This window comes from Garra rufa, chromosome 12 (assembly GCF_049309525.1).
Source record: "Garra rufa chromosome 12, GarRuf1.0, whole genome shotgun sequence".
Classification (NCBI taxonomy): Eukaryota; Metazoa; Chordata; class Actinopteri; order Cypriniformes; family Cyprinidae; genus Garra; species Garra rufa.
In genome coordinates, this window is record NC_133372.1 from 29416235 (window position 1) to 29431082 (window position 14848).

Genomic DNA, 14848 nt, shown 5'->3' on the forward strand with positions numbered 1-14848 from the left:
CATATTGATGATACTCGTATGTAAACAACAGCATGGATAGCACAGTTAATGTACTACTGAATAAGCTGTTCTGCTAATTTATCCTGTCTAAAAAAACGGAAAAACTGGAAAAACGTGGAGGCTGCTAAATCATAGACAGAAGGACTTAGTAAGCAGGAAAGAGAGCAATCTTTTGACAAACTAAAGTTAATTTGTGGTAAAGATACATATTAGCCTAATATTTCACCTACCTGACTGGAAATGATAAGAACAAACATGAATGTTGTGAAGATTCTTCCCCTGGAAATCCTGCTTCAGTTTGACCAACCACAAACGCATTTTGTTCCTCAGAGAGTTTTTTGGCACTCTTCTCCCTGATTTGTTATAACTTTTAGCAGTCTATAGTACTCCAAAATTTCTTCCAAATTAGCCCAAAACATGACAATAGCTGAACATTTTCAACAGCAATAATAAGCAACATATGCGATTTTCTTTCGGTTTAGTGGCACCATTTCTGATTTATAACGCATTGTGAACAGTCTATAGACATTTTTCCTGAGTAAACGAGGAGCGCCGTCATTACGAATTCTAAGGTCAGATTGGATGCTCTTCTGTTCCGGTGTCTTCAGAAATAGAGTCCGCTCTGGAATCGGGTCCCCTTTAGGATTCCGGCGGTAATTTCTGATCAAAAATGTTTTATATTTTTATAAAGAGCAACATACATATAATACATCTAATACAATGATGTAATTATACTATAAAAAGTAATTTAATAAATTATAAATGTGTAATTATCCACAATAATTCCTTTATGGGAAAACGTATTTAAATGTTTGATAAATAATGAATGAGTAAATCAATTTAAGTGTTGTTGTTTTTTTCATTTGCTGTAATATCTTGCCTCAGCATTGCTTCTGTATATATTCTTTCAGTTAGGAGACGATATGAAAGATGAATAAATGCTAATTTATTTATAATATATCCATTGTATTTATGTTAAATGTATATTCTGTTCATTATAACGCATTTTTTTACTATATAAAATATAACGTGATTTTGCAGGAACTGTAATCAGGCGCTAAAAATAAGACCCATTAGAAGTCAATTGAACCAATAAGATCACTCTGGGTCCTAATGGAGACCCGATTCCGGGTGGGGACTGGATTTCTTATAGGTTCGTTCCGATCGACAGGGACCCTACACAGTGTTCACTGCTCCCTACTCCCTTAGCACGGTATATCCGTTGAAGTGGACTTCGCTGACAATAATCGCTCATTTGGATTATGAACGTCATCAAAGCAAATCAACGGCAGGGACGGCATTTTATGATATAACATATATTGTAATTTATTTTACTTTCAAATTTAAATACATATAAAATACATGTTAACTAATGTATATAATAAATATAGTCAAAATGTATATGTTTAGACCGTTAACAGATTGTAGTGGTCTTATCTCGCGCACTTTCTTTTCAACACGCAGCCTATATTTAAGTATCTTGTGGTAACGTTAAATAAAACATGACAGAGCTTCACCTTGCCGGTTTTACTTTCATTCATACAATACAATATGCAAATGTAACATGAATGCCATAGCCATTCATAATCACTCAAATTTGTATAATAATAACAACATGTATTGTTCTAATTGGTGACGCGGTGCGCAATGACAGTTGGGTAATTTTCCCCGTCCACTTCCTGTGAAGTGATGTACCGATGTTCCCTTGTTCCCTATGCCGTTCACAGTGCCCTTCGAACTGAACATGTTCGCTCCCTTCGGTTTGGAATCTCACTTAAGATGGCGGAATACCCTTTGAAGTCCACAGTCGAATGAAACGCACCTTATGACACCGGTCTCCATAGGAACCCATTCAAATAGCATCCATCTGTTTTTAATGTAGCTAATGTCGGCAGTTTCGTGTCATTTACACACTCATTAAAGGAACACTCCAATTTTTTTGGAAATAGGCTCATTCTCCAACTCCCACCGATTTAATAAGTTGAGTTTTACTGTTTTGAAATCCATTCAGCCGTTCTCCTGTTCTGGCGATATCACTTTTAGCATAGCTTAGCATAAATCATTGAATCCTATTAGACCAATAGCATCTCGTTCAAAAATGACCAACGATTTTCGATATTTGTCCGATTTAAAACTTGACTCTTCTGTAGTTATATCGTGTACTAAGACCGGTGGAAATACAAAGCTTCAATTTTCTAGGCTGATAAGATTAGGAACTACACTCCCATTCCAGCGTAATAGTCAAGGAAGTTTGCTGCTGTAATAAGGCTGAAGCAGGAGCAGTAATATAGGGTGCAAATGCTAAACTAGCTGGGAACTCATTTCTGATAATACTCCGCCTGCTTCGGCCATATTACGGCAGCAAACTTCATTGACTATTACGCTGGAATGGAAGTGTAGTTCCTAATCTTATCAGCCTAGAAACTCGCAGCTTTGCATTTCCACCGGTTTGCATTTACCCCCAGTTTCACAGACAACGCTTATGCCTAGTCCTATACTAAAATGTAAGTCTGAGCTGTTTCAACTGAAAAAAAAAAACTTGCACTGACTAGACTAAAAATATATTCTTGCCTTTGTTTTGTCCCTAGACGCACACCAGTAATGTTTTTTGCTAAGCAGATTTATAAAAATGACTTTAATGTCCTAATTGAACTATGGCCTAATCCTGGTTTAGTCTAAGCCCTGTATGTGAAACCGGGCCATAGGCTACTTTGACTAGAAACACTGGAGACCGGAAATATAAAGCATTCTTTAGGTTAAGAGTCAGGCCTGAATTCTGACATGAAACGTTTAATACTCACATGCCATGTGACAGCCGCTTTCTGTGCATTCCCTCAGAAAACCGTATTTCAGAAGTTTAATCTGACATAGCTTTAAAAAGCATGATTTCAGCGAGATAGACATGATAATCAAAACCAAACATGTTTTAGCAGAGTATCTGAGGAACAAGCTGTAAAGGTACAGCCATATTCTGGAAAAGGGGGCGGGGAGCAGCAGCTCATTTGCATTTAAAAGAACCATGCACGAAAACAGTGTTTCTGCTTCGACTCAAAATAGGCATTTTCTAAATTATAAATGATCTGTGGAGTATTTTAACAAGAAATGTAACAGACACATTCTGGGGACATCTTAGACTTGTATTACATACAGTAAATAGGTCTCCTTTAATGCATCATGTACTAACATGAACAAACATTAAACAATTGCATTTTTATCAACCAAGATTAAAAAAACATGTTCATTGTTCATGTTAGCTAATGCATTAATGTTGACAACTGGGACCTTATTGCTACTTCTAAGCCAAACTCCATCTCTGATATAATTTTAACCAAGACTTCATTATAGGTTTTTTTTTTTTTTTTGGAAACTCAAAACAAACATAACTGAGAAACATTAGAACAAACATCTTAGGCAAGAGCAAGTTTGAAGCGGCTTCATCTTTGAAGTTAAAGTCCACACAACAACTCTGTATGAATCGACCATCTTTTAATTATTGACAGAGGTCTAATAGCAGGGTAGGAATTCACACATTATCATAGCATTCAGCTGTTCCACACTGAACAGGATGGCGTTTCTTTCAGATCAGTTATGCAGTAAAGCTGTTGTAAAAGCAATGGGGCAGAAAGAAAATGTCATTTCTAACAGGATTTATCTAGAACCTGGCTCACATTTTTCAGTAAACAGGAGTGTGGTGTGTAAACTTACTTGCTTGTATTTACACTGGAACTTTGCGTAACAAATATGATACTATCCTGAGTTACCAGAGTCAATGGTATAAAGTTACCATTTGGAACTTTACAGTGGTCATTCGATTAAAGACACTTTTTGTGGCAAGTGCAACTGAATCAGAACTACATCTTGGCATTAAATTATGAATCATAAATGGTACATTTAATCCAAATGTTTTCCGATTCAAGGCCTGCGTTCAGGGAATCGGGGGTTGTTAATTCCATGTAATTTCCCTTAGAGACGCAGTAACCTTTACAAACTAACTTGTAGACCTTATTCCTGAAATGGCTGCCTTGTTTTGAGACACTTGTGTGTAAAAAGCAAGCAAGCTACGGGACACCTTAAGATAAACTGGTGCTCTTCACACCTATTTTTGGAAATGCATATTTTCAAGCAGCAGTACAAAAAGTATCCATGAACAATGCATAATTTCCGAAAGAAAACAAAATAAAGAAAAACAATAAAAGAAACACTGTATGAAAACATCCCTGCTACCTTATTACTAAATACAAAACCTCGACCAATAATTTGCTTCAGAATAGCAAGAAGTCCGTCCTTTTTTTTTTTTTTTTTTTTTTTTTTTAATTTTCCATCTTTTTTTCTAAAACAGGTAAAATCAGTCCTCAGGGGTGAATGGCATGGATGACAGTCTTCCATCATTTCATCTGCTGAAGGATCCGTTAGCATGCAAGCCTCGTAGACAAGAACCCGTGGAGGAGTGATCCTCCGGGGTGAGCGGAGCGTGCCGTCTGAGCAGCTTAAGCCAGGGCTGGGAAAGCCTCTGGGTCGTCCACATTAGGGACAGACACTCCACCGACCTAAAAGAAGCAGAAACACAGCCCATGTGAGTCAAACGTATAAAACTTCAGAAATGATGGTACCTCTTTGAGATCATCTAGCAATACTAATCTACATGTACTTCATATTTTCTCCCAAGCAGCCATGGACATCTTGGTAAGTCTATTTTTGTTAATTTTCTCACAAATGGTACATTTCATATAGTAGTCATTTTGAGAAACTTATTCTAGCGATGGCAAATTTTCAGCAGACTTTTTTGTAACGATGCAATTATCTTCACTGTCACTTTTGATCAATTTAATGCATCTTTGCATTAAAATTTCTCAATTTTTTTCCTGACCCTAAACTTTTCAACAATAGTCAGCCAAATTTTAACAACCAATCAGCAGTCACAATCAAATCAGGTGTGCATTCCTCTATAATTAAGGTAGTAATGACAACATCCATTTTTGGTTAGATGTTCAGACTCTTCCACAGTGGTATATATACACAGGGTTTCTGCAGATATGAACAAGTGAAATTTAAGACTTTTTAAGACCTTTTTAATACCACCTTATATGAAATTTAAGACCGAAACCTGTAATGGAAATAGATATTATATTACATGCATAGATGTAATATTTAATGTGTTTAATGTAAAAAGTAAACACAATTTCATGGCTGTCATAAATTAAATTTATTACTACGATATACTGTGAACTTTTCATATCAGCAGATACTATTCCACACAAAATATCCCCATAAAAGTACCACTAGAAATATCTGACGTAAAAAAAAAATAATTCTGAAGCAATATTTTCATCAGTGCTCTATTAGCTTTTACATCTTAAATCTGCATATTTGATTTACCTTAATAAAGGCCTTTTTTTACTTTTGAAATGTATGCATTACCTTTGAAATTTATTTTATGAATTTATCAATAAATTCTAAATGGCTGTTAGCAGTGAGATTACATAATTTACACTGCAAAATTAAAAGTGAGATTAATGTTTTAAATACATTTATTGATTTATAAATATATACATTAGAAATGTTGGGTGTGGAGGCATACTTTTAAACACACTAAACTACCAGCAGGTGGCGGTAAGTCACTTCATGAGCGAGTTATTTCAACTGTTTCGACCAAAACGCTGAATTATAGCAAAACGTTGCTAGGAGAATGCTTCTGCTAATGTTGCATATTGTCTAATATGTAAGTAACTACTTGACTAACTACTTTTTTATTGAGCTAAAATTAATGTAACATTTGTAATTGTGAGAATATTCAGCAAAAAGCTCACTTGGTATATTACTGAACTATATCATGTTATAAATAAACTATACATTTTAAATTTTTACCTCAGTGTGTTTCTTTAGAGTGCTGTTACATTCATTTGTTTTAAAGTATGTCACAAATAGACCAGAAATACACTATCCATTATCAATTTCTGTTTACGCTGATTGTGTTAAAATAGGAATCTTTCTTGCCTTTCGATGCTTCGCTGGTTGTTTTTGTCACTTCAGTTTTAATCAGGCGGTTTGTTCGGTCGGGCAAGTAAAAAAAAAAAAAACTATATTTCTTATTATTATTGATAACATTATGTACAGAAAAAGGTCGTTTGACCTGTATTCTGCTACTGCGATTCTGAAGATGCAGTAACTTCCACAGAGGGAGAAAAAAATCTAGTTGTTAGCAACTGGCCTTAGCCAAGCCCTATATTCAGTTTTTTCAAGCTAAGTATCGCTAAACTTGCACTTCCCCATAGCTAAAAAGTTAAATCCATTTTACTTCTGTGGTACAATCCGAGAGAGACTCGCGCCAATAACAGAAAGCTGATTGGCTATTGCATGCTGGTCTCATTTGTAGTTTAAATGCAGCAAATTATATTTGGAATAGTGAAATAAAGAACTACAACACCACGGAAACAACAAAAAGAGAATTTAAATGAGCATTAGAGGTAGCGTTACATGGACATCGGAAAAATAAGACCTGTGTAAAATTATTTAAGACCTAGAACAGCGAATTTAAGACTTTTTAAGGCCTAAAATTCTGATTTTTAAATTTTAGACTTTTTAAGACTTTTTAAGACCCCGCGGAAACCCTGATACAGCAAATTTTAAAAATAATTCACACACCAGATTAAATTTTTGAGATTTCTTTTTTTTTTTTACTAGTGGGTGCAGAACACTAGAGTTCATTTACATAAGTGAGGGTAGCAAAATATAGTAAACTGTGACATATTATACCCAAAAATTGTTCATACATTTGGCTACCAGTAAAATGTATAAAAATTTAGGACCAAAAATTTTATTTGACTCTATGACTTGACCATGTTTTGTTACGTACTGTGATAATGTGAAAAATGTTTAAGGTGTCTGAATAAATTTTGGTTTGACTGTATATTTGCATACCTTGAGATAAAAAATAAATAAATAGACAATACCTTGTCTGGCCTGCGTTCGCGAGGTGGCCTGGCAGCAGGTGCTCCACGGCCTCCTCTGCCACCTCGTGGACCTCCACGACCACGTCCTGGGCGGCCCAGATCTCCAAAGTTAATCTCCAGCTGGGACGTAATGTCATTAGCTGGTTTGCGGAAGTGGTGATCCCCAGCAGCATCATCATCATCAACAGAGGCCTGCAGGAAAGGAATAAACATGTATGAGATATAATGCCCCTTTCCATGAAACTAAGACTTTAGTTCAACAGCTATTAATTTCTTAAATTGAATGAAAAGGACTGAAGCAACAAAATGAGACAATAAATGTGATGAAATGGCTTCTCAGTAATACAGCCTGAAGGCTTAGGTGTTTTTAAAGAAACACTGTGGTTGTGCTTTTAGAGTAATGACATCATACTAAAATGGAGCAATCAGGTTCCTCAAGCACACTTCCAGACTACTCACATGCATAAATTTAAATAAAAAAAGTTGTTTTGGGGAATGGTAGGAAAGCTACAACACACAAGCTCAAACGCTGTTATTTTACTTACATCCTCAGCCTTAGACTTGTGCAGAACGTATCCTTTCTTCCAATCGGTTCCCTCGTTGGCCTTACGAATGTTGAATTCCACTTTGGCTCTGTCTTTATTCTGCTGGGCTTTCCATTCATCCAGAGTCATTTCCTTGGGTCCTTCTTCTTTAACCTCCTCAGCCTCATTCTCCCTGTGAAAACATCAACATCACAATTGAGCTAAAACTGCTGCATTGAGCATTAATTGAATCAAAAAAGTACTTGTCCCTTCAGTAACTGTTAAAGATTGTATTGTTGCTGTGCTTGTAATAGAGCCAGTGTTCTTGAATTAATCCTAACTAGGGATGTAACGGTATTATCAATATTGTGGTAATGCAATAGCAAAACTCGCTCGATATATCGTGGTCCCATGACAATATGAAACGTTAGGTCTTTAAGGCAAAAAGTAGTTTTTAAAATATATTTAACTTATTCCACCATAAAAGGTCTTTAAAGTTGTTTTGGGCCATTATGCTTTGGCAAATCTAAACTATGCTTCAAAAAACTAAAACCAAAAGCACAATATGGCTTAATCCTTTCTTCAAGTCTGTTTTTACTGCGCGTTTCAAAGCAAAGCGCACACTTCGTTCAGGCGATCAACTTGTAATGCTGTGTTTTCCATGCCTCAAAGTGGCTCATTTCACAGTGAATGCAGTGAACTCTAATATTGCATGTGCTGTGAGTTTAAGCGTGCATTTGGGAATGCAGCGTCCACCAGTTATGGGGCAGATCATCTCAGGATTTCACTAGATTTGTACTGAGTTAGTCAAAGTAGTTTTTCCAGAAGCTGGAGTTTTCAGTCCAAAAAAAAAAAAACTCTACTGCTGTGTCCGTCTAAATAACATCTCAAAATGTTCAGCATGAATTGCTGTCAGCTGGTGGTTTAAATGGGTAATGTTACAGCAGTCCAAATTCAAAATATCTCATTCAAGTGTAGACATTAAGAAAGAAGTATCGTAATTCCCCTACTGTATTGTGTTCATTTGTCTTTTTCGTATCGAGATATTATTAAACCGTGAGATTTTGATTTCATCACATCCCTAATTGTAACGCTACTCAATACATTTTTCTATTATATGTGCCAGCAGCAAATGGCAAACAATGACTCAGCAAACGGCGCTAATTTAGAGCTGAAGTGTACACACTTGTTTTCTGAGTCAGCAGGTGGGTGCTCCTCTCCTTCAGGGGTGTCCTCGGTGACATTTGACTGGTCAAGCTCGCTGTAAAAAAGAAATGTATCCAGTTTCTTTACATGAGTCAAAATGTCTCCAACTGACCAGTCTGTGTTCAAATTCATCCACTTTTTCAAGATTTTGGCAGACAACGCATCTGTTGCTTCACTGACCTCAACTCATCCTTAACAGTGCCCCAGTTATGAGATCCACTCCCTCCACGTTTTTCCTCTGCTTTCAGGCTGCTGAAACAAAAATTAACACTTAGCTTTGATATGTCACACGGGTGGGTTTACAATTGGAGTCAACGTGTGGATGCAAATGACTCACGATCGGTCGCTGCCGCTGTGTCTGTCAAACTCGCGTTTGCCGCGTGCGTCAAAGCCGTCAGTCCTGCCAACACCTCTGCCCCGGCCTCCGCGCCCTCCTCTGGGACCTCCACGACCCCGGAACGGCCTGTCAGTGACAGACCTGAAGAGGAGAGATAAAATAGCAGTTAGACGCAGTCGTTTTAGCTGAAATGTTCTACATTTAGATCTTGCTACTTAATTGTAGACAGAAAGAATGTATTAAGTTCCTTTAAAGTCATGATTTTTCAAGAGATCTTTTCTCACATATTGTGATGTTCATCACTTATACAAAAAGGACAATATAGGGCATTGCACTTAAAAGTGAACGCAGGGACAAGGTTTAAGCCAATTAAATGACTAGAGATGTCCTGCATACATCACTTCAGAGAAGTCAGTTGTTTTCACTAAAAGTTATGAACTGATTATGTTTTAAGAAAATATATTTTCAAAATTGAACAGATTAACTGTTCATAAGGGTGAATTTTCATTTCACAATAATTGCAAACAATCAGAAATAAATGAATGTGAGAAAAATAAAGCATTAAAAACAGTATACTTGTGCTGGAATTAAATATTTTCAATATAAAAACATCAAAGATCAACTATGCATCACTACACAAAGAAACAATCAATTGACTCACTTCTCCACCGAGAATTCTCCACCCTCAGCAGGTTTTTCGTCAGCGGGCTTGTCAAAGCGTCGTTCACGTGGTGGCCTCCTGTCAGGCCGCCTGTCGGCTAGTGGACGACCCTCCCCCTGACCTCCCTGTTGCTGGGATCCCGGCTGACCCTGCTGCTCCGGCCGGCGGGTCATTTTTCTCATTCCTGCAAAATAGACACACAAATGATTCAACTATGCTGACACCAACAAGTACGACAGAAAACGATTATGAATAGGATGAAAAAAAGCCATTAAAACAAAAGGCGTTGTCTTAATCTGAATCATATGACCTACAAAAATAATTTGTCATTAGTCACCCTCAAAATTGTTACTAATTTCATTAGTGTAACTCAAAGTCTTTTATTAAAATGTACTTAAAAAGGGAATGTCACTCTGCAAAACATCTTCATAAAGGTTTAAAAAAAAAAAACATGAGGATGTCAATAAATGTTATTTCTGGACAAACTATCCTTTTATATGCAAAAATGGACTATACCACAGTTCTCTGAAAGGGAAGAACGATGTAAATACACATGTCTTCAACTTTACTTAAAAGTGTTTATTTTTCTTGTTTAGTCGCGCAGGGGATGTCTTTCTGCACGTAGTTTTCACACTAGCAAAGCAACAAACCTCACGTTGTGGTCTCTATAATAATGGTTTGCGCCTCTTGACTGATCCCACCCTCCACCTACCGAAATAGACGTTCTCGCGCAACCCAACAGCTGATCACGCGCGCGTCGTCCCGCCCGCGCGCACCTGTTCACGAGCCTGCTGCCTGCCTCCTCTCATCCAGATCTCTCAGGGCTAGCTGACACCCGAAAAAAAACACTTTGACAACCCTACCTTCAGAATTGTTCCGACTGGCGGAATTTTAAAGCAAATAATTAAGTTAAAAACCAGCGTTAGGCGAGTAACAATAGGAGGGTTTTCAATGGGAGTGTCGTGTCTGAGAGGACGGACTATGCTGCCTCAAACACGAGGTTGGAGCTGCAACCGTACTAACGTTACACTCGAGTGCTAATAAAAAGCCATACGATAACGTAACATTACTATGTATTTGACTGTCAATAAATAGTTTTTTTTAGTACTGAACGGAAGATTTTCACTAGTATGAAGAGTTAAATGCACGTTATAAGGTTACCCGACATTTAACAAACAAACTGATGGTTATCATTAGGCCTGCAGTTGTTGAAGAACCTAGAACATATTTAAGCAGCAACAGGTTCTCCCAACTTCCAACACATAAAAACAAAAGCATTTTTGCTGAAAGCGCTGGAGTTTTTGAGCCGTCAGGCAGTTGATCAACAATAGTGATGTGCGTGACCTCATGGGCTTAGTAGCGCCTTTTGCAGATTGCTCACTTAGAAAAGTGTGAGCAAATGGCGAGTTTAATGCAAGCGATATTTACCCTCTTTCTTGAGAGGAACGGGAGCGTGTGTCTCTTCCTTCTTCTCGGACGCGAGGATTTTTCTATCTTTCTGTGTCTCCTTTTTGGGCTGCTTTGTAGCCTGTGCGGCGGTCTTGGCGGCACCAGGAGCGGTCGCGTCCTTCTTCTTCTTTTCCGCCTGCTTTAACACCTCAAACGGATCCTCTTCATCATCAAATAGATGGTCGAACCGATTGGTTACGACACAGCCGAAACCTTCTTGCAGATTTCCGGGCATGATGGCCCCCTTTCAGCAGGATTCTCCTCCGATTCTACGGGGCTTGAGCGAGCACTTCGCTGCTAGATGCCACAAGATGGCTGGAAAAGACTCTCGCTTCTCTTCCGGCGTAAAAGACATCCGGGACTCCGAGCGCAAAGGCGTATGGGATATGTAGTCGCACAACATACTCGAGAGAGATACACAAAAAAAGACCAACATTATTTGATAGATTGGCTTTTGTAGTGTGATTGTATTAAAATCTATTATTATGTAAAGATATATAAATGTAAAGATTTTGTTTCACTTTTTTTTCTTATAGTGAAAAGCTGTCAATAAATTAGATTAAAATGTAATTTTTTACATAAAGGGATAGTTTACCCAAAAATGAACATTCTAATTTATTACTCACCCTCATGTCGTTCCAAACCCGTAAGACCTTTATACATCTTCAGAACACAAATAGAATATTTTTGATAAAATTCATAGCTTCCTGACCCTCCATAGACAGCAACGCAACTACCATGTTCAAAGCCCAAAAAAGTTAACACTGTTGGTGTAACGCGTTACAAGTAACGCATTACTTTTTAATTACAAGAAAATATCTGAGTTACTTTTTCAAATAAGTAACTTTTTTTCTTTCATTTTTTGATTGAAAGCTTTCCTGTCCCCATGTTGAGAGAAATCGGGAGTAAGGTGTTACTTTAGTTCTAGAATAAATGTGAACATGCATTACTTCTTCTCACTTGCACAAAAACAGATTCAGAATTCCTCAAAATTATTAAAAACATATTGAAAATAATGCAAACCTGCAATAATTAAATATGTTAAATTATACAAATATCCTTTAAGTAGCCTATTAAATCTCATTTTATTAGCCAGTGTCTTTGCTGCTGACCTTCGATAATCCAATTCAACCACACTAATAAGCCAAAATTACTTAAAATAAATGAACATTTTTAATTGCTGAAGAGTGTTGAACTCTTCTTCTGTGTTCTACTACAGACATGAATTACTTTTCCTTCAACCTAAAGCTTATTCATTTTACTTTTGGTGTAAAAGGGCTTTTACGTTTGCCAAAAATATCACTTTTTATATAAAAAAAAAAAAACAAGCAAGCCCAGTCCAGATATTAAAAGTAACGGAAAAGTAATGTAACACATTACTAAAAGTAACTAAGTAACGTAATTAGTTACTTTTTTAGATAGTAATGCAATATTGTAATAGATTACTTTTAAAAGTAACTTTTCCCAACACTGATCGTTATAACAGATCAGACATGGACTATTTTAACAATGTCCTTACTACCTTTCTGGGCCGTTTGAACTTGTCAGTTGCGTTGCTGTCTATAGGGTCAGAAAGCTCTCAGACTTCATCAAAAATATCTTAATTTGTGTTCCGAAGATGAACGCAGGTCTTACAGCTTTGAAACGACATGAGGGTAAGTATGACAGAACTTAAATTTTTGGGTGAACTTTCCCTTTAAAGAGTAAAAAGTCCCTCCCTAATACCCCTTGCGGTCCCTGAGGGACACTGAGTCAGGTCATATGACACCATGACTGGTCCTCTAAACAGCTTGAAATAGCTTTAGACTAGTGGAGTAACCCTATTCAAAATGATTCATCATTATTTAGCTTATCTTTGTGACAAAAATGTGCCATGTCACAACTTAACTATTAGACGCAAAGCTTGAATTATCTTGGCAGCATTGTGGAAATTTCAGAACAGGGTAGGCTAAAGTATGGTAGATTGGTGATGTTATTGTTAAAGGCCTATTTGTCTACTTAGAGAACAATGTAATTATATGATGATCATATAAAAATGATCCTAAAAACTTTTTTCATTGCTTCCATCTATTATTTACTAGTTTCAAATGATTTTTAATTATGCATTTTTATTGTTTTACCCTTGTTCCAGACTCAGTTCACCTAAGACTAAAAAAACCTGTCATCGTTTACTCACCCTTACGTCATTATAAACCTGTTTTGTTACCACTGACTTCTATTGTAAGCTTAAAATAAGGAGAAATTTCTTGGAATTCATACAGGTTTGGGTTGTGTAAGGGTGTGTTCATACTTGGAAGACTTGGTTTTAACATTGGTCCAAATACTCTGTTAGTGAGGTTTATTTAGATTAAGTGTGAACAAACCTTGGTGCACACCAAACAAGTTTCCAAATAAACTTTGATTCCGTTTGACTGAAATAATGGAACACAGACCAATTATAACCAATTTTGTTTCTAATATCCCCTGAAGTCAAATATCTGAGCTACTTTTTATAATAAGTTACAACATAAGTTACTGTTTTCCTATTTATTCACTGTGCGCCGTGTAAACATGATTTAGTTCTAGACTAGTTCTAGATGTAAATCTAAATTTACTCATCTCACTTGTGCTGAAACATATAGTATTTCTCCAACAATGAAATACACACTAATCACAACTAAAGCCAATCTAATAATTAAATATATTTAAGAAAACAAATATTCTTTGTGTATTATATTCCATTTTATTAACCAGTGTCTTTGCTGCTGACCTTTGATGATCCAATACAACCATACTAATAAGTAAACATAACTAGATAAACTAACATTTGTGCTTCATTTTTGTTTGTTTGATTTTTGAACATAACACATTACTTTCCATAAAAACTAACATATTTATATATAACATATTATTTTCAGTAAATATGTGACCCTGGACCACAAAACCATATGGGTCATTTTTTCTGAAATTAAGATTTATACATATTCTGAAAGCTGAATAAATATGCTTTGCATTGATGTAGTAGGCTATGGTTTGTTAAGATAGGACAATATTTGAAAATCTGGAATCTGAGTGCAAAAATTTTTTTTAAAAAAATCGGCCTTTAAAATTGTTCAAATTAAGTTCTTAGCACTGCATATTACTAATCAAAAATTAGGTTTTGATATATTTACGGGAAGAAATTTACAAAATATCTTAATGGAAGATGATCTTTTCTTAAAGGAGTAGTTCACTTTCAGAACGAACATTTACAGACAATGTACTCACCCCCTTGTCACCCAAGATGTTCATGTCTTTCTTTCTTCAGTCGTAAAGAAATGGTGTTTTCTGAGGAAAACATTTCAGGATTTCTCTCCATATAATGGACTTCTATGGTGCCCCCGAGTTTGAACTTCCAAAATGCAGTTTAAATGCAGCTTCAAAGGGCTCTAAATGATGCTGGTTTTAGCTGGTTAATGCTGGTCCTTTTTTCAGCAGGGTGTTTTGCTAGATAATAACTTTTTTTCCTCGGCTGGGATCATTTAGAGCCCTTTGAAGCTGCATTTTGGAAGTTCAAACTTAGGGGAACCATAGAAGTTCATTATATGGAGAGAAATCCTGAAATGTTTTACTCAAAAAACATAATTTCCTTACGACTGAAGAAAGAAAGACATGAACATCTTGGATGACAAGGGGGCAAGTACATTTTCTGTAAATTTTTGTTCTGAAAGTGAACTACTCCGTTAATATTCTAATGATTTTT

General features: G+C 36.4%; 1 protein-coding gene across 2 annotated transcripts; it reads right to left on the bottom strand.

Annotated features, from left to right (window-relative positions):
• Positions 1-3469: 3469 nt before the first annotated feature.
• serbp1a (SERPINE1 mRNA binding protein 1a) lies at positions 3470-11452 on the bottom strand. Of its 2 annotated transcripts, none has more exons than XM_073851407.1 (8): positions 11107-11452; positions 9679-9862; positions 9018-9158; positions 8861-8929; positions 8661-8735; positions 7496-7667; positions 6951-7142; positions 3470-4547 (listed from the first exon to the last, which is right to left on the bottom strand). In XM_073851407.1, exons 1-8 carry the CDS (start codon positions 11360-11362, stop codon positions 4488-4490), a joined length of 1149 nt encoding a protein of 382 aa, XP_073707508.1. In that variant the 5' UTR covers positions 11363-11452; the 3' UTR covers positions 3470-4487. The 2 variants fall into 2 exon arrangements, with proteins under 2 accessions (XP_073707508.1, XP_073707507.1); XM_073851406.1 differs by having other exon boundaries at positions 8861-8932.
• Between the last annotated feature and the right edge of the window lie 3396 nt (positions 11453-14848).